General features: G+C 42.1%; 1 protein-coding gene across 1 annotated transcript in view; it reads right to left on the reverse strand.

The window, feature by feature from the left end:
- The window catches only part of LOC140907619 (disintegrin and metalloproteinase domain-containing protein 9-like), a 136,056-nt gene that overhangs the window by 105,152 nt on the left and 5,794 nt on the right, over window positions 1-25,110 (reverse strand). Inside the window, exons 3-8 of the mRNA XM_073333955.1 lie at window positions 23,744-23,808; window positions 20,033-20,111; window positions 14,594-14,670; window positions 13,859-14,066; window positions 9,772-9,843; window positions 2,880-2,951 (exon numbers count right to left, since the gene is read on the reverse strand). Of these exons, the coding sequence (XP_073190056.1) occupies window positions 2,880-2,951; window positions 9,772-9,843; window positions 13,859-14,066; window positions 14,594-14,670; window positions 20,033-20,111; window positions 23,744-23,808 (573 nt within the window). The remainder of the gene's footprint in view (window positions 1-2,879; window positions 2,952-9,771; window positions 9,844-13,858; window positions 14,067-14,593; window positions 14,671-20,032; window positions 20,112-23,743; window positions 23,809-25,110) is intronic.

Genomic DNA, 25,110 nt, shown 5'->3' on the forward strand with positions numbered 1-25,110 from the left:
CCGGCGTGGATAGCTCTTAGGTTGCTGTAACTTGAGTCTTTTTCACACCCTTGAATGACGTAAGTTAGATTGACTTAAGCTGTCGTGTAGACCTGCCCTCAGACTTTAAGGCCAGAAGGGACAGTTATGGTCATCTAGTCTGATCTCCTGCACATTGCAGGCAACAGAAGCCCACCCACCCACTCCTACCATAGGCTCATAATGTCTGGCTGAGTTACCAAAGTCCTCAAACCGCGATTTAAAGACTACAGAGAATTCACTATTTACTCTAGTTCAAACCAGCAAGTGACCTATGCCCCACGCTGCACAGAAAGGCAAAATCCTGTCAGCACCTCTGCTAATCTATCATGGGGGAAAATTTCTTCCCGTCCCCAAACATGGTAATCAGTTGGACACTGAGGAAGTGAGCAAGACCCACTGGCAAGACACCTGGGAAAGAATTCTCTATAGTAACTCAGACTCCTCTCCATCTAGTGTCCCATAGAATCACAGAATCGTAGGACTGGAAGGGACCTAGAGAATTTATCTAGTCCAGTCCCCTGAACTTATGGCAGGACTAAGTATTATCTAGAGCATCCTTGACAGGTGTTTGTCTAACCTGCTCTTAAAAACCTCCAATGATGGAGATTCCACAACCTCCTTAGGCAATTTATTCCAGTGTTTAACTACCCTGACAGGCAGAAAGTTTTTCCTAATGTTCAACCTAAACCACTCTTGCTGCAACTGAAGCCCATTGCTTCTTGTCCTATTAATGAGAACAATTTATCTCCTTCCTCCCTGTAACAATCTTTCATGTACTTTTATGTCCCCACTCAGTGTTCTCTTTTCCAGACTAAACAAACCCAATTTCTTCAGTCTTTCCTCATAAGTCATGTTTTCTAGACCTTTAATCATTTTTGTTGCTCTTCTCTGGACGAGGCCTAATCAGTGCAGAGTAGATCGGAAGAATCACTTATTGTGTCTTGTTTAGCACACTCCTGCTAATACATCCAACCCCTCTCAATTTGGTATCATCCACAAGCTTTATATGTGTTCTCTCTCTGCCATTATCTAAATTATGATGAAGATATTGAACAGAATTGGACCCAGAAATGATCCCTGAGGGACCCCACTTGATATGCCCTTCCAGCTTGACTGTTAACTCTTCTCTGGAAACAGTTTTCCAACAAGTTATGCACCCACCTTATAGTAGCTCCATCTAGGTTGTATTTTCTTGCTATTGGGCTTGCAATTTCATGTGCCAATTCCTTTAATATTTTTGGACAGAGATTTATCCAGACTGCCTGATTTGGGTTTGATTAAGCTGTTGGAATTTGGCTTCCACCTCGGATGTGGTAATTTCTACTTCCATATCCTTGTTCCCATTAGCCACACTGCCCCCAAGCTCCTCATTATTGTTACTAAAAACTGAGGCAAAATATTTGTTTGGGTGTTGGGCCAGACCTATATTATCTTTAATCTTCACCCTGTCGTTCAGTCCTTAGCAACCCCACTGGGAAGCATAGATCAGTGTTCATGTCCCGCTCCCTGCCAGTATCCAGCCCAGGCTGAGGAAGCTAATGATCCCCAACAGCAGCTCATGCACTCATGATCTGTCTCTTCTTGTGACTCAGCCCTCTGACCAAGTCATTTAAAGCCTCACCCCCTTCCGAGATAACAAAAAGTCCAAATAAAACTTAAGGTCTAATGACTTTAGATTAGGTCTTCAAGCCTGATCTAGGCTCAATATTCCTTGCCTCTTTACTCCTGAGGTTTACACCTCCCCTCCTGCGGGCAGTGGTAAGGGAACCCAGGCTCACCTTCTTCTCTGGGTTCCAGCCCAGGGACCCTGTGTTAAGCAGTTAAGATCTACTTCTTACAATCCATTGGTGCTTCCCTGGGTGGCTTCTATCTTTGCCTGGTTGCAGACATCTTTCACAGAGCTACACTCTAATCCTCTGTCCCCAAAGCTCCATCTCCTTGGTCAGCTTCTTCCCAGTCTGCTGCTGAGGAACTTCCTCAAGGTAACTCTCAGATTCTCTAGTAGGGTTGCCACTGATGCATCCCCAGAATACCGGGAACCCAGGTACTTCCAAAACAGCATAGATCCACCCCTGCCTGCATAATCCCTCCCCGAGACCTTGCATGAACTCACAAAGAGGACACCATTTTGCAGACCATGCCACCCCAGCCTGTCCAGTGCATGTGAGGTCACTCCACATGGAGGATGCCATTTTGCAGAGGGTATCACCCCTCCCTTTACCAGCATGACCTTGCAGGCACCATGCGTGTGAGGTTGTGTTGCACAAAGGATGGTGTGACCTCAGATGCACAGTACATGGAAAGTCATTCCAGCAGTGGCAGAGCAACATGCTCTGGAAAATGACATCTTCTGTGTCATGACCTCACATGCACTGTGCGTGCAAGATCACACTGGCACAGGTGGAGCAGCATGCTCTGATACCAGACAAAACCACATCCAGTACCAGATAGGAACAAACATTACCAAAAACAGGTCCAGCTGGCTTAAAACCAGTTGAATGGCCAGCCTGCTGTTTGGTTGTCTCCCTTTTCTGCCTAAGCTATAGCCTTTTATCACAGCGAATGCTAATTATCCACTTAATCACAGCTAGAGATGTAACTGATCCATTTATTCACCTCTTCCTGACTGCTACCGTGTGAGATCTAGACACCCCATCACAGATGGACTATATTTTGTTGGTTCTACTCGATGCCAGCAAAAAACAGGAAATTTGATTGCTAAAGGAAAAGGCATAACAAGACATTCCCTTGAATTGGGTAGGTTACTAACCTAGACTAGGTACAATTGGTCAGTCCTAACACTGCGTCAGCCACAGGAGTCCCAAAAATGAGAATAAGGAGAGTAAATAATAACTCACTTCACTTGTTAAATGGATATATTGAAGCATCTTCAATGTCACTAAAGTTTCATTGGAATCCTCAAGGCGAAACTAGGAGTGAAAAGAACATTTTAGAATCTCCATCCTGAAGAGAAATTAATTCCATGTGATATCTTTAAACAGTAGCACATTTCATGAAAAATCTTTCCATTAAGTGTGATTCAGACATATTTGCTTACATATTACTATTTCACTTCTCCCATTAATTTTTATTAACTTACATTTTCCAAGAAAAGGGAGTTATATTCCTGTGATTCTACTTCTCTGAAAATACTCCATCAGGATTTTCACCCTTGGATCTTGACTGAAGAGCTCATTATCAAAAAACTAATGTTCTTGTAGGCAATTATCAACTGTGATCAAATCACCCCTTAACCTTCCTTTTGCTAAACTGAGTAGATTGAGCTCCTTTAGTCTATCACTATAAGGCATGTTTTCTAATCCTTTAATCATTCTTGTGACTATTCTCTGACCTTTCTCCAGTTCATCAAACATCCTTCTTGAATTGTGGACACCAGAACTGGACACAATATTGCAATAGTGGTTGTACTAATGCCCAACACAGAGGCAAAGAAACTCTCTACTACTACTCAAGATTCCCCTGTTGATGCATCTAATGATCACATTAGCCCTTTTGGCCACAGCATCACGCTGGGATCTCATGTTCAACTTGGACTTAGGCAAATCTTTTAGAAAGTCATCCAATCTTTATTTCGAAACTTCAGTGATGGTAAATCTATGGTATCCCCTTGTAAATTGCTCACAAGGTTAATGAACTGCTCTGTTAAAAATTTCCAGTCTGAATTTATTTAGTTCCAGTCTCCAGACACTGGGTCTTGTTATATCTTTGTCTGTTAAACTAAAGAGCCTCTACTATCACTGATCATCTCCCATTGTTGTAGACTGTATGCAAGTCACTTCTTAACCTTTTTCTTTGTAAACTGAACAGATTGAACTTCTTAAACCTCTCACTGGAAAGCAGGTTTTCAGACCTCAAATCATCTTTGTGGGTATTTGCTGAATCCTCATCCATTTTGCAACATCCTTTTTAAAGTGTGGATATCAGAACTGGACATAGTGTTCCAGTAATGGTTTTACCAATGCTGGATACAGAAGTAATACCATCTTCTTACTCTGACTCAGTGTTGCCCTGTTTATAAACCCAAGAAGTGGTTTAGCTCACTTAGCTAGGGCATTACACTAGGAGTTCATGTTCAGTGGGTTATCCACCACCATCCTTGTTTTCCAGAGTTTTCCAGTCTCCTATAGATGCCGATTCTGAGGGTGCTCCGGGGCTGGAGCACCTACAGGAAAAATACGGTGGGTGCTGAGCACCCATTGGCAGCCCATCAGCTCCCCTCCACCCACCAGTGGCTCCCGCCTGCTGAGGCCCCCACAAATCAGCTCCTCCCTCTCCCTTCCTGTACCTCCTGCCTGACGCGATCAGCTGGTTCGCGGGGTGCAGGAGGCTGGGGGAGGGAGGAGCGAGGGCACGGCATCCTCAGGGGTGGGGGCGGAGTGGGGTCGAGAAGAGGCACGGCAGAGCCTTGGAGGAAGGGGTAGAGTGGGGGCAGGGCCTGGGGCAGAGCCGAGGTTTGAGCACCCCCCAGCACTTTGGAAAATCAGCACCTGTGCAGTCTCCAATTCTGCTAGTTACATTCTTTGCTCCAGAGGTCTGTCTACACTGCAGACTTACCACATTCTTATGTGTTTTAGCCCAAACGCTCCTACCATCCACACACAAAACCATTAGCCACAAGCTTATATGTCCTTTGAACCGATGTTCTATTGCACTCCTGGGGTATGGGTAAAAGCATGTGTTTCGTTTTAAGGTGTATGCCTACTTCCTAACTTCGTAATGATCATGGAACTAAAGTATGTGTAACTGAGTGGGTGTTTGGTTAATCCTCCAATACCATCTCATAATTCCTAGAGCTTGTGCCTTCCACCTCTTCTGTTTACTTCCTTCCTTTTACCCTCCTATGAACAGGTAGCTACCTGCCAGTTTATTTACACTGGTCAATTAATCTTTCTTTCCACATGACTTGCTCCATTTTCTACAGAGCTCAATCTTCAAGCTGAGCCAAATACATGATGCTTACCCAGCATGCTGCTATCTGGCCAGAGGAGCATGCCAGCGTTCTGGTTAACCTATGGTGTGAGGAAAGCAAGGACCATGATTTTAGAAGAAGCATCAGAAACCTGAAATTATATGTAAGGATCTCAAAGAATTTGATGGAGTGGGGATCAGTTGGACTGCTACCTAGTGCAGGGAGCATAGTAAATACCTCAAAACCATCTACTCACAGGCCAAGGATGACAATGGCAGATCCTGGAACTCCCTGACTACTAGCCCCTACTACAAAGAGTTCAAATAGCTGCTTGCCCCCATCCTGAGCTTAGAGCCCACAGTGACTAGCTTCCTAACAGGGATGGTATGATGATTTTCAGACTGAAGGAAGAGGAGATGTGGATAGCACCAGAAGAATGACAGAGGGGGCAGAATAGCAGAAAAAGACCCCAGAACAGACTCTGCAGCAGGAACCAGCACCATACCAGGCCATGCAGCAGAGTGGGCCTGGAGCCATATTCCAAAGAGCTGTTCAGGAATGAGCCTGGGGAACAGCTTGGAGAGGAAGAAGCGATACAGCAGAAACCTGTTGAGGTTTCAAAGAAATCTGATGAGGTTCAATAAGGATAAGTGCAGGGTCCTGCACTTAGGACGGAAGAACCCAATGCACAGCTACAGACTAGGGACCGAATGGCTCGGCAGCAGTTCTGCGGAAAAGGACCTAGGGGTGACAGTGGACGAGAAGCTGGATATGAGTCAACAGTGTGCCCTTGTTGCCAAGAAGGCCAATGGCATTTTGGGATGTATAAGTAGAGGCATAGCGAGCAGATCGAGGGACGTGATCATCCCCCTCTATTCGACATTGGTGAGGCCTCATCTGGAGTACTGTGTCCAGTTTTGGGCCCCACACTACAAGAAGGATGTGGATAAATTGGAAAGAGTCCAGCAAAGGGCAACAAAAATGATTAGGGGTGTCATAAATATAAAGGGAAGGGTAAACCCCTTTGAAATCCCTCCTGGCCAGGGGAAAGCTCCTCTCACCTGTAAAGGGTTAAGAAGCTAAAGGTAACCTTGCTGGCACCTGACCAAAATGACCAATGAGGAGACAAGATACTTTCAAAAGCTGGGAGGAGGGAGAGAAACAAAGGGTCTGTGTCTGTCTGTATGCTGGTTTCTGCCAGGGATAGACCAGGAATGGAGCCTTAGAACTTTTAGTAAGTAATCTAGCTAGGTATGTGTTAGATTATGATTTCTTTAAATGGCTGAGAAAAGAATTGTGCTGAATAGAATAACTATTTCTGTCTGTGTATCTTTTTTGTAACTTAAGGTTTTGCCTAGAGGGGTTCTCTATGTTTTTGAATCTAATTACCCTGTAAGATATCTACCATCCTGATTTTACAGGGGGGATTTCTTTATTTCTATTTACTTCTATTTTTTATTAAAAGTCTTCTTGTAAAACACTGAATGCTTTTTCATTGTTCTCAGATCCAAGGGTTTGGGTCTGTGGTCACCTATGCAAATTGGTGAGGCTTTTTATCCAACATTTCCCAGGAAAGGGGGGGTGCAAGTGTTGGGAGGATTGTTCATTGTTCTTAAGATCCAAGGGTCTGGGTCTGTAGTCACCTAAGCAAATTGGTGAGGCTTTTTACCAAACCTTGTCCAGGAAGTGGGGTGCAAGGTTTTGGGAAGTATTTTGGGGGGGAAGGACATGTCCAAACAGCTCTTCCCCAGTAACCAGTATTAGTTTGGTGGTGGTAGCGGCCAGTCCAAGGATAACGGGTGTAATATTTTGTACCTTGGGGAAGTTTTGACCTAAGCTGGTAAAGATAAGCTTAGGAGGTTTTTCATGCAGGTCCCCACATCTGTACCCTAGAGTTTCAGAGTGGGGGAGGAACCTTGACAAGGGGTCTGGAACACATGACTTATGAGGAGAGGCTGAGGGAACTGGGATTGTTTAGTCTGCAGAAGAGAAGAATGAGGGGGGATTTGATAGCTGCTTTCAACTACCTGAGAGGTGGTTCCAGAGAGGATGGTTCTAGACTATTCTCAGTGGTGGAAGAGGACAGTTGCAGTGGGGGGGAGGTTTAGGTTGGATATTAAGAAAAACTTTTTCACGAGGAGGGTGGTGAAACACTGGAATGCGTTGCCTAGGGAGGTGGTGGAATCTCCTTCCTTAGAAGTTTTTAAGGTCAGGCTTGACAAAGCCCTGGCTGGGATGATTTAATTGGGGATCGGTCCTGCTTTTGAGCAGGGGGTTGGACTAGATGACCTCCTGAGGTCCCTTCCAACCCTGATATTCTATGATTCTATGAACCGCAGCTAGAGCCTTGCAAGTGGCACCGATCAACTCTGTTATTATTATAATGTTGGAAATTGCCAGATAAGTGGAAGGGGAGGAAGGAGGGATATCCAGATTCCAACCAATAAAATTATTGTTACACAGAGATTACATTAATGGGGGATGAATTTAGCTTCAATTGAGCGTGGAAGCCACACCTTTTCTCTAGCCCCCCTTTTACCTCCCCAACCAAGACAGATTCCAAATGGGATAAAGATGTAAATAAGCCACTATCAATTCATTTTTTACAATTAAAAAAGGATGAGGACTACAGATTTAGTAATCATTGGTGCATATTTCTGCATATACTGTTCTCTTTGTAACTCTGTCACATTAGTAGATTGCTATAAAATTATACCACTGTTGTAGGCAGTATTGTTGCAGCTATGTGCGTCCCAGGATATTACAGAAGGTGGGTGAGATATTATTTTATTGGACCAACTTCTGTTGGAATGCTTTCAAGTTTACACAGAGCTTGTTTACAAGTCTGGGTACATTTCTGGTCTATGTGAGCTCAAAACCTTGTCTCTTTAACAAACAGAAGCTGGTCCAATAAACTTCACGTACCTTGTCTCTATAGAATTATAACACTATTAGCAGTACAGTAGTATGCTTTGGTTGAGAAGTCCCAGTGGCTCTAGTAAGTGGAAAAGTCCCTTGGGGATGGTGATACTGGGCTCCTGGCCCTGTCCATTCGTGGCATGCTATCTGGAGTGTGTGTGTGTGCTGGGGGGTAGATGGAGGAGGCAGAAGAGAGTCTGTCCTGGTGCATCTTACTTCAGCACCATGCCAATGTTTGCCTGGATTTTCTCCCATTGCCGGCAGTTGATGCTTGAAAAGTTTGCACATAAGAGAAATTCTAGATGGTTGGCGAGATTCCTGGGCAAGACAAACTTCCAATGGCCATCCTTGTATTTTAATAGCCTTCTTCTCTAATTGACATGCTCTTCAGTTAGCAGATGATAAAAATAAATCTCCTCTGTATAGATGGAATTCCTCTGCTGGCCTGGAAAAGTTGCTCCCTCTTCCACTCTAGGACCTCCAACAGATTAATATCTTCCCAGGTTTCTCTGGCCTGAAAGAATGTTAAAACCTAATACTGGTAAGAGGCCATGATCTGATTACCCCCACATGCCAAAAGCAGGTCCCAATTAAAAAAAATAAATCAAATTGTCACAACAGTGTATCTTTGGTCTGGATATCTGACTAGCATGAGAATCTGAACAGTCCTGTGTATAAAGATAGAATAAAAGTATACTTAGATGATAAAAGTATTAAACTTTAGCCTTGTCATGATGTTCAACACTAAAAGGGGGAGCGGAATTTTTTTCTTTCTTTCTCTCCATGGACAGAAAATATACTCTTCCATGTTCTTGACAGACCCTCCCACTTCTGCTGAACCAAGGCAAGCACCTGGATCTCTTACAGAGAGGACTCTCAACCAGTACAGGAAAAGGCTCAGATGAACTGCTGCACGACAACGTGGACAAGTCAGACGAACAACTGTACTATCGCCAAGGGAACGAGGATCAGAACATGTAGAGCATGTAGCATCAAGAGTCTCAACACTGCCATGGATTAATTGCCCAACAAGACCATCACCATTGCTTTCTGAAGGACAGAAACTGCTGCTGAAATGCCCACCACTGGCTCACAGAAATGACAACGCAGCTGCAAGCAAAAACAGCTCTTCCACAGGTACTATATCCATGGCTTGCCACTGGCTGGGATTCACATACAATGCCAAGCTTACATAGTGCCTCCAGGACCCAAGCTTTATTGGTGATAGGTCCATGTGTTAGGAAGTCATGGCATATAGCGGAAGAACTCAGCTGCACGTGCTCAGAGCCAGGAATCTGATTACAGGTAGGACGTCTCCTCTAAAAAAAAAAAAAAGTTGCTAATGAGCATCACTCCTGTGGCTAATATCTGAATCCCATTAACACTGATGTTAATGGGACAGGACTGGTTCCTGGCAAAATGTTGCCTTTAACCTGAAGTTGCTATTATCACAATTACTATTAAGAAGCATCCACTATAGGAGTACAAGATGTACTGGTGCAGAACTGATATCCAAATAGGTGAGTCTGTTGAGTTTATGTCAGAGCATATTCTTGAGGCACTATTTAAGACCCCTTCCTTAATCTCAAAGCAGATCGATCCAGCCTTAACCAGCACCATTTTCACACAGGCTGAACAGCTGCAACTATAACCAGTGACAATTACATTTCATGGACACACAAATTATGTCAGTGAACTTTCATCAACTGAAGAGTATATTTACATTTCTAACCAATGACTAAGGAGAATGGTTCACATCCTGATCTATAAATCAAACTTCAATGTTTCATATATATTTCTACTGGGAGATTTAAGTACAGAAGGATTACTACTAAAATAGTTTTAATGTATCAAATTACAATTAGAACAAAGCACTATCGTTATAATTTGATGAGACTTACCTTGGCTTTGTCTGCTACAAAATAACATTCTAAGTATCTGGAAGATGTGTACGAAGGGCTTAGTCCATCTTTCTGGAAGTGAAGATATGTAAAGCAGGGTTATGTAAAGTAAATTCAGGTGTTTTACCTGTATGAAGAGTCATAGAAATACAGCTCTGAACCATACTCTCCTGTATTACACAATTCACCCCATGGGAACATCTCACAGAAATATAATTCAATACAATTCTGCAGAATAACATTGTCATGGCACCTACAATATGAATTTGAATAGAACTGCACAAAACTAACTGACAACACTGAGTATGTAATACTGTAAAAATAATTTTTCTTTGCCATAGGGCTTCTCTAGAGCAGTGGTTGTTCACATTTTTTTCAGTGGGGAAACAAAACCATCTGCAGTTTCTTGCTGTAACCCACCCAATCCCACAATCTTTTTGTGCAGCAAAGGATTTAGGTCAAAATAAGAAGTAGTTCTTTTGGTCCCAGTGCTGTTGCTGGGTATGGACAAGCTTCTCACTTCTTTTTTTCCTGCAACACTTGGTTTCAGTGAAGCTGGGCTTTAAGAGGCTGTGAACTGCTCATGACAGTTTAGCAGTCATGGAATTTTATATATTTCCACCTCACTACACCTGGAGGGCTGTCATTGAAAAGGCACGCACAGTTGATCTGCCTCTGCTGGAGACAAGAGCCCCAGATCTATTTCCCTCCAATGTAAGTTGAAGGGCTCCATTTGTTAACATCATAGACTACTTGAATGCAATCAGCAATCCATCCTGAACACTTCTGAGCTGAAACTGATTGTTCTTTTGATATGCAACCGAATGCCACAAAGAGTGATTGATTTGCAGGTGGGTTTTGTTTTGATAAGGTGGTACAAACGTGTTCTTTAATATGAAAAATATGAAGCTTTGCTTCCCCTGCAGATGAATGAGTTCTTAGGGAAAAAACACTGATAAGTGGAGGTATTGGTTGATGTCAAAGTCTGAGACCCCCTTCAGAATGAAAATTAGGACAAGGTCTCATTGTCATTCTGTCCACAATAAAGACAATATATGGAGAATTTGACGTGAATTGTATATCTTTACTTTTTCTCATAGAATAAGCAAAGGCTACTAGGAATACAGTTGTCACTGATCACTGATGTAACAAACAAGATGACAGGCTCATAGGGTGGAACAATCTATTTTGAGAGAATCAAGTTTAGGTGCCATGAGAGAAGTATCCAATTTATGGGTGGAAAAACTCATGTTAAACAATTTAAAAGTCTGTTAACTGTCTGGTGGGGAAAAACAGAAGTTCCTTGTTCTGGTGGATGACAGGCCAACATTGCTGCTAAATGGGAAACTGAACTTTTGGGAACTTAACAACAAACCTGATATCTTTAAAGATAATAAATAGCACAAAAATCATGAGAACAGAAGCTTAGATCAGAACACAACTATGACTGGATGCCAACTGTTAGAAAGCTTATTCCTTCGCTCTCCCACTTCCCTGGTCCTTCTTGCATGAAGAGAGAACAATACCCGAAGTCTGAAGGTGCAAACAATTCAATGTTTATTGGAGTGAACCTCCAGTAAGCTTAAATCCAAGTTCCTTTTTCCTTATTTTCAAATCCCAACTTACTTCCTGTTTGCCCCTAATTTATATAGTAATATTCTTAGCTATACCTTAACCAATCATTCTACTGAAATTTACCTAACCAATCCTAACATATTGTAACATGATTAGCTAACCAATTATATCCCACCACCTTAATTAGTTTACACCCAGCAAAATTAATTATACAGCAGACAGAAACAATCACAGAATCAGACACAGACCATGCAAATAAACAATAGCAAAGTGGGAACTATAATGACAAAACAATACAGAAGTGAGGATTTCACAACTACATCTATAAAGACATAAGGGTTTCCCAGCTGTGTCTATTGATAAGTGAGTTCTTACCAGACAGAAAACTTAAATTTCCTTTTACATCTTCTAGGCTCTTCCCTTTCTCTGGAGGTGATAGATTGGATCACCTTCCTAACAGCCCCATATTGACTAGCTTGGAATGTGAGGATCTGACCGTACGATTCCCAGCTTATGGCTGCCTCTGTTGCTTAGCCAAAGACATTGGCCTAAGAACAGGGCCTCAGACTGTCACAGCGAGAGAAGGCCCTTACACAGATTCTTTCTTGTATACCTCTATTACTAGCTAAAAGATAAACATATACCTACATTCTTAAAGTGTAGGCCTGACCGGCAGGCCTGAATATCTATATCCTAACACCAACAAGGAAAAATGCTTCCATTTATCCACGTATGTTCTTCTAGTTGCTTTCACGCTCTGTAATACAATATTTTGAATGTCCAAGAAGCAGCTCTTGTCCACAGAAGTCAACCATGCAACATCCACGCCGTCAGGCAGAGGGATACTGACTCTGGATGAAGGATTAAATCATGATTCTGAGAGATTATGTCCTTCTGTGGTGATAATGTTTATGAAGCCACAGTTGAATAGATGTACAAGGTCTGAATACCAGAAGTGGTGTGGGCATGTTGGAGCTATCACAAGACCGGCAGGTAATTGCCTCTGATGACGCATCACACTCTTTGGCTCAGGGATGACTCACTGGGCTTAAGTAGGCACAGGCCCAAAGGTAACTCAGAAATGACTCATCACAGTCACAGCGGGGAGAGCCAATGAGAATGGGACTCTCTCGCACACGTTGTCTTGGTTTATCTACCAGTTCAAAGATGACAATACCCTGGCTGGATGCATACTAACTAGTCCAGATGGTGTATCTGAGGGGAGTAGACTGATTTGAGCCATGCCTACATACCTCAGAGATGGAGTCTGGCATGCGGGGCGGAAGTAGCAGCCATGTGCCCAGGAGCCTTAGGCAATTCTGCCTGTGGTTTGTGGCTGACCTTTGAACATCACACAAAGGTCCTGTATAGCTCAAAACATAGGTAAGAGCAAATAAGCCTTGGCTGAGGTCAGGTCCAGGACCACCCCAATGAACTCTATTCTTTGGAGTGGTGACAGGAATGATTTTTCTCTATTTATTTTCAGGTGTATAAAGGTGAACAGATAAAGTCTACGGGATATTGCTCTTCACCTGATGACTGGAGTGACCCCAGAGCAACCATGAACGTCTCAACAGCAGAGTTAGGCTGCTACAACTGCCATGCACTAGGTGAAAACCCTCGGTGCTGATGATAGTTCAAAGGGTAGTATGAGTAACTGTTAATGATGTCCTCCGATCAAGTACCTTAGGAGCCTTCTGTGGCCAGGGCTGATTGCCCCATGGAAGTAGACATCCTGCAAGTTGAGGACAGTATGCCAGTCACCCAAATCTAGAGAAGAGATAAAGGGTAGAAAGGGTAACTATATGAAACATTAACTTTTTGAGTGTGAGGGTTCGTCCTGAGATCTAACGCCAGCCCAAGATGAGTGGGGGGCAATCTCCACAGCTGTGGGAAACAGGGACTGGAGAACAGAGTCCTAATTTCACTTGCCTGCTCCCAATGCACTCCCCCACTTCAGTCCATAGGTCAAGAACACACCAAGAGGAAAAGGAGAAAGAAAGGTGGGAAAGATTAACTGCAACACTAACTCTACTCTCCGTTCTACCCCAGAATCTCAGGCCTTCCCTATGTGAAACACAAACAGAGGGGGAAAAGTGAGCTCTTTCTGCAAGATGGAAGCAGAATATTGGGCTTTTTCTAATCCTGACCAAAGGGAGACAACATTTCTAGAAAGCATAGATGACAACATTTCTAGAAAGAAATCAGCAAATAGAAATAGAGCTGGAACTTCTACTCCAGCAGAGACAGATCAACTGGGGCATTTAGGCACACAGGTTTAGCATAGATTCCATGATTCTGACAAATTGCTTTCCTCACAATCAGACAGGAATGCTTTTAGTTTCCAGACTTATAGATGGACAAACTATGGAAGAAGAGATTTATTTTGTGAATTTCCAGCAGAGGTGAGCTCACTTCTAACAATGAGTTTGAAAGATGGGTCTAACACGCATACTTTGTAAGTTCTCCATAATATCAGTTTACTTTACGTGAATCTATATAGAACACTTACACCTATTACAAGCTGTTTCTCAGTTTGAATCTCAGGTATTTGATGTTCTCTGTTTTCAGCTGCTCCATCTTTGATATCTTCATCAATTACTCCACACCGACCAGGTGAGTCTTCTTCAGCCATCATTCGATAAATAATGTGTTGAAACGTAGAGGAAGATTTAACAGGTTCAATTTCATAGTTTAAATCATAAACCTTCAAATGTCCCCTGAGAATTGCAAAATTGAAGTGTGATTAAGGGGCTCAAAACTGAAAAGTTTCTTAAAAGATGTACATAAATATTAGAGTTGGTCAGAAATTTTTCATCTCAATTATTTTTGATGTATAATGCAGTTTTTGAAATATTGAAATTTCCTCTCTTCCTTCCTGAAAGAAAAGTGCTATAGGGGAAAATCATTTTCAATTAACAATCAAATACAAATGTTCTTGGTAACACAGCTACTCTGGAGAGGCAACAATTAAGAGCTTGAAGAGTCCCAAGTGATCACCATGCCACAGATCAGTCATCACTGCATTACATTCTGTTTTACAATCTATAAAATAAAAAAAGAAAATAAGATTACAGACTTTTGAATCTAGCTCTATGGAATGACCCTTATGAACTAGTTTGCATGAAATCTGCATTCGGAAAAGAAGGCACTAAAAATGATTCTGTTATGTTAAATCTACATTCCCATCTCAGAAGAAAGTAATTCACATTGTTTACAATCTAACCAAATGAGGGGCCAACATTACCAGAGCCCAGAGCAGGTGCTGAGAACTGCAACAGATTCTGGCACATCCTCCACATATCCAGAGTAGTAGCAATCATCCTGCAAGGTCCAAAAAAATGTTTTTCTTCTCTACCATTAATTGTAGTCAAATAGAACAACAGACACTAGTTACACAAAATTAAAGATACACAACACAATGACAAAACTCTTTTGCATCTGCTCTCAAAATGTGGTTCTAAGATGAAAAGTGACCATATATAAATGGCACCTTTTCACGCAGCAGATCTGTTTGTGTGTGCACTCAGAGTTAGTTCTGCTGACTTTGGTAGCAAAACCACGTTTTGCTACTTTTTACTCATGTTAACCATGCAGAGACAATGCAGCTGAAACGGAGTGAGCTTCAAAAGGGAGGTTCTCTTATATTGCACCTTTCACACAACAAATTCCTATCTACCTTACTATTCACACTTCTGCAGCCTTAGCATCAACAACTAGCTGAAGGCTGCTGTTTGCAGTACATGATGGAAATGATATTAATTTTTCTCATTTAGTGCAGTCTAGGGAAGGTAAAGGAAAAGGGATGAAGCAGCCTCAATTTAACACCCAAACTACATAATCTTGCTTTATCTAGTATTTCAAATAGTTGAGAAAAAAGTACTGATTCATATGGAAATCTGACACCATATGTAACAAGGATGATGTATACAAGTGCTGGCAAGAAACAGAAGTTAAAAGGCAGCCTTACTTGTGTATTTTCTTCCTCAGACCCTCCATGTCCGGACAATGGCCTGTTCCCCTTTTCCCTAATACTGGAGGCAGACCAACTCCAGAACAATATAATTTCTTCCACTTGAGAAGACAACTGCATAAAAGTTAAAGTATTATCTGGCTCCGTTCATTTACAACAAAGCCTTGATAAGAAGAATCCCCAAATCTCTTAAGAAAATAAAGCATTCTTCTCTTTCAAATTACTTAAATGAATGATCCTTGAAGGGAGAATCAAATTGTCAGACATGGGGGATATTAGAAAGTATATTCACAAGCAGGACTGAAGTTTCCTATTCATGTATTTGTATTACAGTACATAATAATTGGGGCTTATTAGGACTACTCCAATATGTAAAGTACACTAGAGTATAGATCAGTGGTGGGCAACCTGCAGCCTGCACGCTGCACACGGCAAGTCAGGGTAATCCACTGGCAGGCCACCAAACAGTTTGTTTACATTTGCACGGCCACCTGCAGCTCCAGTGGCCAGGGTTCACGGTTCCCGGCCAATGGGAGCTGCAGAAAGCAGCGCGGGCCACAGGGACATACTGGCCACTGCTTCCTGTGGCTCCCATTGGCCGGGAACAGCGAACCGCAGCCACTGGGAGCTGCGGGCAGCCGTGCAAATGTAAACAAACTGTTTGGCAGCCTGCCAGTGGATTACTCTGATAGGCCACAGGTTGCCCACCACTGGTATAGATCATATAAAACAGTAAATACTGCGCACATGTAACTGCCATATTTTCCTCACCACTCCAGGGTATTCTTTGGGCTTGGGTTGTCCAGAGTTCTTGGACCATCTGGGCTTAACAAAGAAGACAGAGCCCCCCCTTGTTCTCTTGCCCCCAAAGCCTCCTCCCTGTCTGGCTCTCTCTGTTTCTGTGCGGCTCACTATTTAAAACCCTTCACTCCCTTCCTTTCTTCTGTCTTTTGGATAACTTTCCTCTCTCCTTCTTTCCCTGTTCCCTTCAGACTCAGCTAAACTGCTTTTCTAAGGATGCAGCTCACCCATTGTTCAGGTGTTTGCGCCTGAATAGGGTCACTGAGGCCTAAGCACTGCCCCATCATATCTGTATGGTGTATACCTTCCTGTCATCAATGGTGAATCCACAGACATTAACACACTCATGATACAGCCGTTTTTCATAATACAACTTTTCAATATCAACCAGAATTCATAAGCTGTACAGACATAGGCCCAATTCATTACATTTCTCATTTATAAAAAATAATAAAACAAAACAAAACCATACACATCAGGAGTACCTCACCAGTATTCCCAAGATGTGCTGGCACCCCACCTTTAGACAGAGCATCTGCTGTTACTACTTATTAATTCAAACTTAATATATTAACTCAGTTATTAAACAATTCCAATGATTGTATCAAAATACAAATTTCAGGAAATCACAGATCAGCTCTTACCTAACTTGCACAAATCTCCTCCCTCATTATTCCATGGAAGAGGTAACTACGATTAGAGTTGCTGAGCTCCCATATGCTCATTACCCCAATATGTCTGATTGGTTGGGGTCGCCACAAAAGCCTGGGGTTTTTGTAGGGTAAGTCTTAACACTGTAGCACTTCAGTCAGAAGACTCATACCTGTCCCAGGGTGAGGTGGTATCTACACACTTTTCTCTGAGCCCAATCCCCTTCTTCACACCTCCTGGAGAGAGTTGAAGTGTTACCCTCCTCCGTTCCCCTACATTTAATTACATCATGACTGAACAAGCTGAAGCCAGAGATTCACAGATTCCAAAGCCAGAAGGGACAACTGTGATCATCTAGGCTGAAATTCTGTATAAAAACACAGACTAGAGAACTTTCCCAAAATAATTCCTAAGCAGATTTTTTTAGAAAAACATGCAATCTTGATTTAAAAATTGCCAGAGATGGAGAATCTACCACAAGCCCTGGTAAGTTGTTCCAATGATTAATTACTCTGACTGTTAATACTTTACATTTCAAATGCTTTAACTGTTCTTTCCTTATCTATATCTTTAATAAAGGTTAAAATGATGTTTTAATTGTGTGTTTGTCATGGGATTAAGCAGGCCAATGTGTCTGTATTGTGTTCCAAACCCCAAGGTTTAACTGTATAATGTTGAACAGTGATAGGGTCACAGTAACACCTTTGATTCTCTGGGCACATTTATTCCATCTAAATTAACACCACAGCACTATACAAAAATATAGTAAGAGACAGTTTCTGCCCTCAAGAGCTTACATTCTAAAGACAAGATGGACAAATCGGTGGGTGGAGAATCAGAGGCAGAGAGATGTAAAGTGACTTTCCCAATGCCACACAAGTCAGATAAATTTGAGAACTGAACCCAGGTCTCAGTCCCACTCCAGTGAATTATCTACTGAAGTGTATTGCCTCCTTTGCTCTCTCCCCTCCATGTTTGATGGTCTTTATACTGAGATGTAGAAAGCAGTAAATCATCCCTAGAGAGGAAGGAAGATTCAGCTTAACTATGTACATGTTGGAAAGAAAATAAAGGATTTCTGAGGCACTGTGTGCTGTAGTGCCCATCTACCAACAACGCACGTGAGATATGTGGATGTCAACCTTATGTCTCTAGCCTCCCTGGCTACTGCAGTATCTCTTCTGACTGGCTCCTGAATGGTGAATTTAAGTTTACTGCCAGCAACAATTTTAGCCACTTCTACTTCTCACTTCCTTCGGCTGAAGTTAAAGAGCACCAAAGCTTACATAAAAAAAGGACAAAATACCAACAAACCAAAGAAAAGGGGGCTGTCAAACTATTGAAAGTGAGTGTTTTTTAGAGTGTCCTTGTTCGATTTCCTTCCTTCAGACACAATCAATCCTCCTCTCAATGAGGTCAACAGGAGTTCGACCAATGACTTCAATGGGAAAAAGATTGGTCCCTTCCCACCATCACACTCTGTTAGGATATAGATATTCAGGCCTGTCTGCAAAGGCCTGTACTTTAAGAATTTAGGTGTATTCTTATCACTTGGCTAGTTCCAGAGGTATAAAAGAAAGAATCAAAACCACTGTCTGCCAGTGTAAGGGCCTTCTCTTACTGTGACAGTCTGAGGCCCTGTTCTTAGGCTAAGGCCTTTGGCTAAGCAGCAGAGGCAGCCATAAGCTGGGAAGCAAACAGTCACATCCTCACATTCCAAACTAGTCACTCTGAAATAAGGTGCTATTCGGCTGTTAGGAATACAATCCTGTCCTGATAATTCCTATCACCTCCAGAGAAAGGGAAGTGCCTAGAAAATGTAAAAGGAAACTTAGTTTGATAGCATCCTGTCTGGCAAGAACTCACTTATCAATAGCTGGGATGTGAAATCCTCACTTCTGTGTTGTCTTGTCATTGTAGTTCCCACTTTGCTATTGTTTGTCTGTATAATCTCTGTCTGGTTCTGTGATTGTTCCTGTCTGCTGTATAATTAATTTTGCTGGGTGTAAACTAATTAAGGTGGTGGGATATAATTGGTTACATAATCATGTTACAATATGTTAGGATTGGTTCGTTAAATTTCAGGAAAATGATTGGTTAAGGTATAGCTAAGCAGAACTCAAGTTTTACTATATAATCTGTAGTCAATGAGGAAGTGACTGGGTGTGGGTGGGCATGGGCATGTGGGTGTGGGAAATGGGAGCAGGGAATGGGGGTAAGAAAATTGGAATCATGTTTTGCTAAAGGGGGAAATGGGAACAGGGAATGGGAGTAAGGAAGTTGGAATCATGTTTGGCTAAGGGTAGGAATGGGAACAGGGACACAGGTGTAAGGCTCTGTGGTGTCAGAGCTGGGAAGGAGGATACTAAGGAAGGAAACTGGAATCATGCTTGCTGGAAGTTCACCCCAATAAACATCGAATTGTTTGCACCTTTGGACTTCGGGTATTGTTGCTCTCTGTTCATGCGAGAAGGACCAGGGAAGTAAGTGGGTGAAGGAATAAGCCCTCTAACACACTCTCCCACTCCACTTCCTGCTACAAGTCAGCACAGCTCTTGTCCTTGCAGTAACTATTCATTTGTGTATACACTTATTATATATTTGGAAAAGGACTCTCTAAACATTTGAACAGAAGAATGTAGGAACATAAGAATGGCCGTACTGACCAATGGTTAGCAAACTAGTGAAACCAGCAGGAGAGTGAGTTTCTGTGTGTGGGGGGAGCAGAGGGTGAGAAAACCTGGATTTGTGCTGGAAATGGCCCAACTTGATGATCACTTTAGATAAGCTATTACCAGCAGGAGAGTGGGGTGGGAGGAGGTATTGTTTCATGGTCTCTGTGTATATAAGGGTCAAAGGGTCAGACCAATGGTCCATCTAGCTGGGCATGAGGACAGAGAGTAGGAAGGACAAAAAAGGGTTTTTAAACTTTTATTTTTTTAAATTATTTTAAACCTTTCACTAGTTTGACAGCTCATTTTCTACAGGTTATCCCCTCTTTCATTTAGAATTTTGCTAATGAATTCAAAGATTTAGTATTTTACCTCAGGGTTTTTAACCAATATTTAGGGATATAAATATCACTCTTCAGCCCAGGACACGGTTGTCTCAATGCACAGAATACACCCTCAAGTTATAACCCAATTAAAAAAACCACGAATTTGCTATCAAAATTGACACTTTCATACATCCAATCTTTAGAGCATGGCAGCTTAATTTTACTCAGTATTGTATCCTCTTAGGTACATTTCTCACACTTACCCGTATATATGGATAATCTGTTATCAAGTCTCCCTTCTGATTGTAAGTAAAAACTGGGAAATTTGGAGCTATGAACATTCTGAAAATAAAGATTACAAAAACCTAAAATTAGAAATTCAAAAGAATAGGACCTGCTGCTTTCAGTCTTGATGTATATGATTTGTTGGTTACATGTGGTCTAAGGACTAGATCCTCAAAGGTATTTAGGCACCTAGCTCCCACTGAAATAAATGGGATTTAGTCATATCTTTGAAGCTCTAGGTCTATGTCAGGGCCCAATACATCCTGTAGCTGTGAATTTGCTGTAGAATTCACTTCTTGCCACAGAGCTGTGCTCTAAAAATCTCATCATTCATTACAAAAATATTTCTAGCCCTTGTGGTAGTGAAGAAAATAATGTGAACTGAACTGCAGAGATCCCATTATTCCCATTTTACAGATTAGTCTGGGAGCACATGTAATTGCATTGGCAAATTAATGATAAAGAAGTAAAAGAGGTGTCATTTGATTAATAAAAAACTACAGAATCATTATTTCAGCCACACCCTTCTGTGGTATGGCAGAGGTGATTGCTTCTCACCACCCTGGCTCCCAGGTCCCCCAGTTGGTGAAAATTTTGATAACACAATGTCATTGGAAATAGGTCAAGTTGGGTATCATTCAAAAGCCCCTTCTCTCACAAGCACAATGGTTCCAAACATGACAAACCTAGAATGATTAAGTAGCTGACAGGAGATTTTTGGTTAAATAAATTAAGAGCTTCTCTCCAGGCACAGAGTGAAGTTGCCCATACCTACAGCTACATGCCAAACAGAGAAACCAAGGCAATAAGAGATGGTGTGACATTTTATAACCTTAGCTCTGAACAATAGCTCTGGGAAGGAGTGTTTGTGTGGACTCATGGGCGCTGCTTTTCTAGGAGGTTCAAAAAGCTCAGCAGCACTAGGAAGCTTACATCCTACAAGTGCTGACATGGATTCATCACCTCAAAGAGGAGCGTCTTGTTCTTTTAGAGTAGCAGCCGTGTTAGTCTGTATCCGCAAAAAGACAAGGAGGACTTGTGGCACCTTAGAGACTAAAAAATTTATTTGAGCATAAGCTTTTGTGAGCTACAGCTCACTTCATCGGATGCATTCAGTGGAAAATACAGTGGGGAGATTTATATACACACACAACATGAAAGAACGGGTGTTACCATACACACTGTAACCAGAGTGATCACTTAAGGTGAGCTATTACCAGCAGGAGAGCGGGGGGTGGGGTGGGGGGGACCTTTTGTAATGATAATCAAGGTGGGCCATTTCTAGCAGTTGACAAGAACATCTGAGGAACAATGGGGGGTGGGGGGGAATAAACATGTGGAAATAGTTTTACTTTGTGTAATGACCCATCCACTCCCAGTCTTTATTCAAGCCTAAGTTAATTGTATCCAGTTTGCAAATTAATTCCAATTCAGCAGTCTTCTCCTTGGAGTCTGTTTTTGACCCATCACTTTCACAGATCTTGGGAGACAGGGCAGTCCTTGCTTACAGACAGCCCTGCAACCTGAAGCAAATAATCACCAGCAACCACACACCACACAACAGAACCACTAACCCAGGAACCTATCCTTGCAACAAAGCCCGTTGCCCACTGCGTCCACGTATCTATTCAGGGGACACCATCATAGGGCCTAATCACATCAGCCACACTATCAGAGGCTCGTTCACCTGCACATCTACCAATGTGATCTATGCCACCACATGCCAGCAATGCCCCTCTGCCATGTACATTGGTCAAACTGGACAGTCTCTACATAAAAGAATAAATGGACACATATCAGACGTCAAGAATTATAACATTAAAAAAAACAGTCGGAGAACACTTCAATCTCTTTGGTCACTCGATTACAGACCTAAAAGTGGCAATTCTTCAGCAAAAAAACTTCAATAACAGACTCCAAGGAGAGATTGCTGAATTGGAATTAATTTGCAAACTGGATACAATTAACTTAGGCTTGAATAGAGACTGGGATTGGATGGGTCATTACACAAAGTAAAACTATTCCCCCCCCTTCCCTCCCCCGTTCCTCAGATGTTCTTGTCAACTGCTGGAAATGGCCCACCTTGATTATCACTACAAAAGGTTCCCCCACTCCCCTGCTGGTAATAGCTCACCTTACCGGATCACTCTCCTTACAGTGTGTATGGTAACACCCATTGTTTCATGTTCTCTGAGTATATAAATCTCCCCACTGTATTTTCCACTGAATGCATCCGATGAAGTGAGCTGTAGCTCATGAAAGCTTATGCTCAAATAAACTGGTTAGTCTCTAAGGTGCCACAAGTCCTCCTTTTCTTTTTGCATCTTGTTTGTAGCTCTCATCTCTCTGAAATATATTAATTGAAATAATAGAAATGTAAGGCTGGAAGGGGCCTCAAAAGGCCATCTAATTCAGCCTCCTGCACTGAGGCAGGACCAAGTAAACCTAGACCATCCCTGCCAAAAACCTTCAATGACGGAATCTACAACCTCCCTTGGAAGCCTATTCCAGTGCTTGACTATCCTTATAGTTAGAATGTTTTTCCTAATAGCTAACCTAAATCTCCTTTGCTGAAAATTAAGCCCATTACTTCTTGTCCTACCTTCAGCAGACATGGAGAACAAATGATCCCTGTCCTCTTTATAACACCCTTAACATATTTGAAGACTTACCAGGTCTCCCCTCAGTCTTCTTTTCTCAAGACTAAACATGCCTAGAGTTTTTAACTTTCTCTCTTAGGTCATGTTTTCTACACCTTTTATCAATTTTATTGCTCTTCTCCAGATTCTCTCCAATTTGTCCCCACCTTTCCAAAATGTGGCACCCAGAACTGGACACAGTACTCCGTCTGAGGCCTCACCAGTGCCAACTAGAGAGAGAAAATTACCTCCCGTGCCTTACACGACACTCCTGTTCATACACCTTGAATGTATTAGCCTTTTTTGCAACAGCATTACATTGTTGACTCATATTCAATTTGTGATCCACTAAAACCACCAGATCCTTTCCACTACTGCCCAGCCAGTTATTCCCCATTTTGTAGGTGTGCATTTGATTTTCCATTCCCAAGTATAGTACTTTGTCCTTGTCTTTACTGAATTTCATCTTGTTGATTTCAGATCAGTTCTCTAATTTGTCGAGGTAATTTTTTTCCTGCTCCCAATGTATTTATAAACTTTCTTCTTATTCCCTTGTATGTCCCTTGCTAGGTGTAACTCATTTTGTATCTTAGCCTTTCTAATTTTATCCATGTTTCCAATTTTACTAGGATTCTTTTTTTATTTTAATTGTGTCTTTTTAATTCGCCAGTGTGTTTCAAAACTTCCCAAAATATCCTTTCTGGCAGACGATTACACATGTGTAGAATTTCATGTGCATTGGTTTGCTCTTGGCAAAGCTAGAAAGTATGTAAAAAAATCAAGCTTATAAAATGGAAATTTAGCTTTAACTTTAAAACATGGAAACACTTGACCCGCTATAATTATTACTCCTTTAACTGCTTCCCATATAAGCAGTTTTCTTTGCATCCCTTTCCTCCTACTTTACCATTTCAGTTATTTCTCCATATCTAGACTGACAGATTCTGGGGAAAGGAACTTTTGTCTTCATACTTTATTATAAACCCCCACATACACCTATTTCTCTATAAAAAGAGCAGATGAAAGGTTTGGAAGAGAGCAGTTACTTACTTCTTCTGTAACAGGTGAACAATATGGTGTTTTCCTTCTACTCTAATAAGATAAGACACCTCCTCCTAGAGCATTCAAATAAAAAAACATAATTTAATAGTATCATAAAACTCATACTAATCAATCCCTATACGATATTGCATTTTATGAAAATTGTATCCACTACGTTTCCTCAGACTGTGTTCAGAGAAGGTATCTTTCTTCCATCTAAGAACCCTCTGTACTAGGGAAGTTTTCTAAATACTTCCCAAAGCTGTAACATTGGTTCAGCTGGATCACTGTTAGCAGTATTGGGATCCCTTGTATAAATCGACTTCCCATGGTAACAACAGTATTTAATTTTAGGATCCTGTGACAAGGGGGTGGGACTTACTGAGAGAAAACAGGGGTTTCAAAAGTCAGCTCCTAAGCGACCAGGGAAGATTTGCGAGGGAGTTTAGAGAGGGAGAAGGAGAGCCAGGTACACCTAATTAACATTCTCTAAATTTAGGCCAATACCACCCCACCGCACCCCACCCCCTAAAACCTCAGCAAGAGTAAAAATAATGCAAGCAGAAGTCCAGCAGCAGAGTGGGGACTATCCAGTTTATTACAATAAATGCACCGTGTACAATGACTTGCTTTGTGGGCAAGGAGGCATGAGTGCATTCAGGCAAGCAACTCATGGCTCTCAGAGACTAAGTATTGGCTCTTGAGATAAGTGGCTGAACTAGAGGAGCTAAGGGAGACAGATAGGTACATAGATGAGCCTTTCCAGAACATGGCAGAGCAGTCTCATTCCCAGTCTGATAGCCTCTGTGCTGTTGAGGAGGATGAAGGTCCTCGGTAAGGAGAACATTATGCTGGAGCAGAAGGAAACGACCCAATAGTTGGAACCCTCCTTCCAGATGGTGGATTGTGGATGGTGGATCTACATGGTGGATTGCCTGCTGGGCACAAAGGATGCATCCTCTCAAGACATCTAGGTAGACTTATGTGTAGTACTGCGAAAGAGTCAGTGGTTGTGGTACGTGTAGATACCAATGATATGGGGAAAGGCAGGAGAGAGGTCTTGGAAGCCAAATTTAGGCTGCTAGATAAGAGATTAAAGTCCAGGACCTGCAAGGTGGCATTTTCTGAAATGTTTCTAGTTCCATACACTGGACCAGTTAGACAGGCACAACTGCAGGGTCTCAATGTGTCGATAAGACAATAGTGTAGGGAGGAGGGATTTAGGTTTATTAGGAACTGGGGAACCTTTTGGGAAAGGAGGAGTCTATAGAGGAAGGATGGGAACCACCTAAACCAAAATGGAATCAGATTGCTGGCATGTAAACTTAAAAAGATTGTAGAGGAGTTTTTAAATAAGGGCTGGCAGAAAGGCAACA

This window comes from Lepidochelys kempii, chromosome 1, assembly GCF_965140265.1.
Source record: "Lepidochelys kempii isolate rLepKem1 chromosome 1, rLepKem1.hap2, whole genome shotgun sequence".
NCBI lineage: Eukaryota > Metazoa > Chordata > Testudines > Cheloniidae > Lepidochelys > Lepidochelys kempii.